Source organism: Lepidochelys kempii, chromosome 2 (genome assembly GCF_965140285.1).
Source record: "Lepidochelys kempii isolate rLepKem1 chromosome 2, rLepKem1.hap1, whole genome shotgun sequence".
Classification (NCBI taxonomy): Eukaryota; Metazoa; Chordata; order Testudines; family Cheloniidae; genus Lepidochelys; species Lepidochelys kempii.
This window is the reverse complement of record NC_136381.1, coordinates 252799069-252803927: the sequence shown is the minus strand read 5'-3', so window position 1 is coordinate 252803927 and position 4859 is coordinate 252799069. Positions and strand designations below refer to the sequence as shown.

General features: G+C 51.6%; 1 protein-coding gene across 1 annotated transcript; it reads left to right on the top strand.

Annotated features, from left to right (window-relative positions):
* The first annotated feature begins 1281 nt into the window (after window positions 1-1281).
* On the top strand, window positions 1282-4498 carry HTR5A (5-hydroxytryptamine receptor 5A). Its single transcript, XM_073334574.1, has 2 exons — window positions 1282-2389; window positions 3326-4498. The coding sequence occupies exons 1-2, from the start codon at window positions 1649-1651 to the stop codon at window positions 3656-3658; spliced, it is 1074 nt and encodes a 357-aa protein (XP_073190675.1). The 5' UTR covers window positions 1282-1648; the 3' UTR covers window positions 3659-4498.
* The last annotated feature ends 361 nt before the right edge of the window (window positions 4499-4859 follow it).

Here is a 4859-nt window from a genome sequence, read left to right as displayed (position 1 = left end):
CCACCTCCTGTTTGTCTTGTCCAGTTAGTTTGTTAAGCTGATTAAGGTACTGACTGTCTCTCTGTCTCTGTACAGTGCCTAGCACAATGGGGCCCTGACTCCATTTGGCACCTCTAATCACTAATGTTACAGAAATAATAATAAAAAAAGTAAATACAAATTTTGTAAATACAAAAATGTGTAGTAGTCAGAGAAGTATTCTGTTTAGCTTTAATAAAAAGTTAATTATAGTTAAAAGTCAGGATATGCAAAAGGTGAGATTCCAAAAGAAACAGTCACTTGACCCCTTACACATACTAGATGGCTTGTTAGATACATGCGGTACTGTGAGACACATTCAGTGTGAGTATATTAACATTGCCAGTAACTCCTGAGTTTTTAAAACATCTAGGTGTAATTCTTTTCAATTTTAAAATTATATTTCACAACAGGGGAAATTAAAGTCCATGAAAAAGCAGCACCAGTGAAGTGGGATGTTTGCATGATGGATGCCCCAAACACTTAGCAAAAAAGCAGTACTGGAAAAGCTGAGTTGACTTAACTATAGCTAATCTCTAGATAAACATCTAGAAACTGAAATGACTAAGCATGATTTTGAAAAGCTCTTATTCTCCAGCTCCTTTTACCAACACACTTGAGACCAGAGACAACTTTAATCTGCCTCTGCTCTGCTGAAGCCCACGGGAAATACTCTATTTTCATTATATGCACAGGTAACCCACCTGACCAGTTGGTTACATGCATATGCACCTTACCAGGTAGAACAGAGCTTTGGTTAAAGTGCCTATAAACCTAAGCTATGGATACCTCCTCCCTTGTAATAGAAGATGGATCCCTCACTGTAAATTAACCCCCTTTCTTCTCGCAAACCAAATCTCGTATGAGTTTATTCATACGAGCAAGTGCAGAGCAGCATCCTAGCTGAACAGGGTAATTAGGTGCAGGAGATGAATAGGTTGTGACAGTGAGTGAAGCACTGAGCTGAGCACAGAGGAGGGAATTCAGAGAATCCATTTACCATCTGCTGGTGCAGTCCTCTGCAAGACACCTGGGCTGTTCTTGGAGACTTTCAGGGCGAAGAGCAGCAGGGCACCGAGCTAAGCAGCAGGTGCCGAACCCAAGCGGGCTCCTCCTCCACCTGGCAGCTAGCGAGCGACGGAGGCAGGGGCCGCCACCCGGCAGGGGAGGGAGGGAAGGCAGGCAGGCTCTCGCGGAGCGAGGGGTGCGTTCGCCTGGGGAGGACTGGGGGGAAGGGGGGTTGCCGTCAGCTGATGGGCCACGTTTTGACGTCGGAGTCATTCTCCTCTTTGATAAAGCCCCGCCGCCGGCTCGGACTTGCGCTCGTCGCCGCTCCCAGCCCTGCACCGCCGGGCGGGGAGCCGCAGCTACGCTAGGGAGCGCGGCTCAGGCGCCCGGGGCGGGCTCCCCCCGGCGGGGCGGCCAGCAGGGCTCGCTCGCGGAGGGGCCGGGGCTGTTCTCCCGTCCCCGGCGCCGGGCACGCTCCCTCCCGCCGGCGCCATGGCCGCGCCTCCCCCCAAACTTTGCCTCGGGCCGGGCACGGAGGCGCAGCCGGCGCCCAGCCCGCCGCCGCCCGCGCCCTGAGTCCCGCGGCCGCTCTCCGCCGCGCCCTTCCCAGGCGGCGGCCGGCATGGACGGGCCCCTGAACCTCTCCGCCACCCCGTGGGCAGCAGCGGCCAACCGGAGCGGCGGCGGCGGCGGCCCCCCGGCGGCCCTGGCCGGCCGCGCCCCGCTGTCGGTGTTCGGCGTGCTGCTGCCCACCCTGCTGGCGCTGCTGGCCGCCGCCACCTTCCTGTGGAACGTGCTGGTGCTGGCCACCATCCTGCGGGTGCGCGCCTTCCACCGCGTGCCCCACAACCTGGTGGCCTCCCTGGCCGCCTCCGACGTGATGGTGGCGGCCCTGGTCATGCCCCTCAGCCTGGTGCACGAGCTGGCCGGGCGGCGCTGGCGGCTGGGCCGGCGGCTGTGCCAGGTGTGGATCGCCTTCGACGTGCTGTGCTGCACGGCCAGCATCTGGAACGTGACGGCCATCGCCCTGGACCGCTACTGGTCCCTCAGCCGCCACCTGGAGTACACCCTGCGCGCCCGCCGCTGCATCTCCAACGCCATGATCGCCCTCACCTGGGCCCTCTCCGCTGTCATCGCCCTGGCCCCGCTGCTCTTCGGCTGGGGCGAGACCTACTCCGAGGGCAGCCAGGAGTGCCAGGTCAGCAAGGAGCCTTCCTACACCGTCTTCTCCACCTTCGGCGCCTTCTACCTGCCGCTCTGCGTCGTGCTCTTCGTCTACTGGAAGATCTACAAGGCGGCCAAGTTTCGCATCGGATCCCGGAAGAGCAACTCCATCACCCCCATTGCCCCCGAAGGGCTAGAGGTGGGTCGAGCCTGGGGTTTGCCAGCTGGCCTGGGCTGAGTGGCAGCTGGGATGATGTCCATGGCCCAGCCCTGCAGGGAGGGAAACTTGCCCAAGGACTGTGGAGCACTGTCAGGTCTAGAAGGGAGACTTGCAGGCCAAGTGTGCAGTCACTGAGTGCTAGTGGAAATGTTGTGCGGGAACTTTTGAGTCTGACTGTGAACCTCTGATTCAGGCTGGTGAGCAGTGACTCGCTGAAATCCTTGAAATCCTGTGGGTCAGTGCTCACTTGTATGACTAAGGGTTTCACAGGTGACTCTGCCCCTTAGGAGTTGGGGGTGGAGGGTCTGTAGGTAGCCACCCAGAATATGGAAAATAACCTGACAAAGTCTAAGGGAAAACGTGTGTCTATGCAGACACCTACACTACCTTGCAATTGTTTCCTAATGGTGGCTGGATGCTTTGAACTCATGGCTAGCTGATGTATTAATGAGCTATATGACTGTTTTTGGCAATAATGTATGTTGTATGCTCTCCGAGTGCATTTTTATCCTTCCCCCATCGTATGCCCCTCAGAGAGTAGCATAGTCAGAAGAAGCAGGCAGGGTTGTGTGTGTATGTGAGAGAGATTTACTGTTCTGATTGTACTAAATGTGTGACATATACATGGTTGAATTGTGATAGATGGAGTAATTGTGCATATGCAGTTTCCACTATGACTGCTATTTTTCTAATCTCAGTTATTTAAAACTCCCTATTACCCAAAACAGGGACATATACCTCACATCTCTTAAATATGATAAAGTTGCACTGCTGACCCAAACTACTTCAGTGTGCCCAATCACATTCATATAACTACAGCTGTTCTGTAGGTTTGCTGACACATGCAATATGCCTGGTGTGATGATGGGCAGCAGGCAGGGTGCATACGTTGATGCTTGTGCTCACATCTGGCAGGTGAAGGAGGCCTCCCAACAATCCCAAATGGTCTTCACGGTCCGTCACGCCACTGTTACCTTCCAGACCGATGGAGATACGTGGAGAGAGCAAAAGGAGAAGAAAGCTGTCCTCATGGTGGGCATCCTTATTGGGGTCTTCGTACTATGCTGGATCCCCTTCTTCATCACTGAACTCATCAACCCTCTCTGCTCCTGTGACATCCCACCCATTTGGAAAAGTATTTTTCTATGGCTCGGCTATACTAATTCCTTTTTCAATCCATTGATCTATACGGCTTTCAACAAAAACTACAACAATGCCTTCAGGAACCTGTTTTCCAGACAGCACTGAGCAGCAAGCAGGAAATAGGAGGAAACCCCCTCTTCTCCAGCAACCCCTCTAAAGATCCATCACCTTCCCTACTTAGCATATCCTATATCAGGGGTTCTCAAACTGGGGGTCAGAACCCCTCGGGGTTGCAAAGTTATTACATGGGGGGTTGGGAGCTGTCAGCCTCCACCCCAAACCTCGCTTTGCATCCAGCATTTATAATGGTGTTTAAAGATATAAAAAAGTGTTTTTAATTTATAAGGTGGGGGTAGCACTCAGAGGCTAGCTATATGAAAGGGGTCACCAGTACAAGAGATTAAGAACCACTGTCCTAAACAGACTGGGGAACACTGAAAGAAACTCTCCACTACAGAGATCACCATAAGGATTCACTGAGCTCATAAAAGATTGCTTCTGAAATTCAGCAGCCCTCAGAGACTCTGCCCACACTTCCTTTCCCACCCTTAGAATCATAGAATCTCTTGGTTGGAAAGGACCTCAGGAGGTCATCTAGTCCAACCCCTTGCTCAAAGCAGGACCAATCCCCAACTAAATCATCCCAGCCAGGGCTTTGTCAAAACTTAAAAAAAAACAAAAACAAAAAAAAAAACCCCTTCAAGCCAGTTGTCTTGTAAACAGCAAACAAGGGTTTGCTGAGTCTCCAGCCGGGTCCTTTTCCAGCATATGTTTGACTTTACCCTCTCTTCAATGATGTCACTCAGGGGCAGTTTGGTTGCAAGAGCGGGGCAGAGGAGTCCATGTGTAACCAAAGGGTTTTTGCAAAAAGAAAAGGACTACTTGTGGCACCTTAGAGACTAACCAATTTATTTGAGCATAAGCTTTCGTGAGCTGCAGCTCACTTCATCGCATCTGAAGTAAGCTGTAGCTCACGAAGCTTATGCTCAAATAAATTGGTTAGTCTCTAAGGTGCCACAAGTACTCCTTTTCTTTTTGTGAATACAGACTAACATGGCTGTTACTCTGAAAAGGGTTTTTGAAGCCCAGTGCCTGCTTAGCTGCTTTTTGCATATGCAAAGCCAGACCCCTTTAGCAGTAGGGTTTCTCATGATTTGTGTGAAACATGCATCTGAAGAAGTGGGGTTTTTACCCACAAAAGCTTATGCCCAAATAAATCTGTTAGTCTTTCCACCAGACTCCTCATTGTTTTTGTGTGAAACCAGCTATTTTTTCAGAGGTGAAGAATGGAATCTGTTGCAAACAG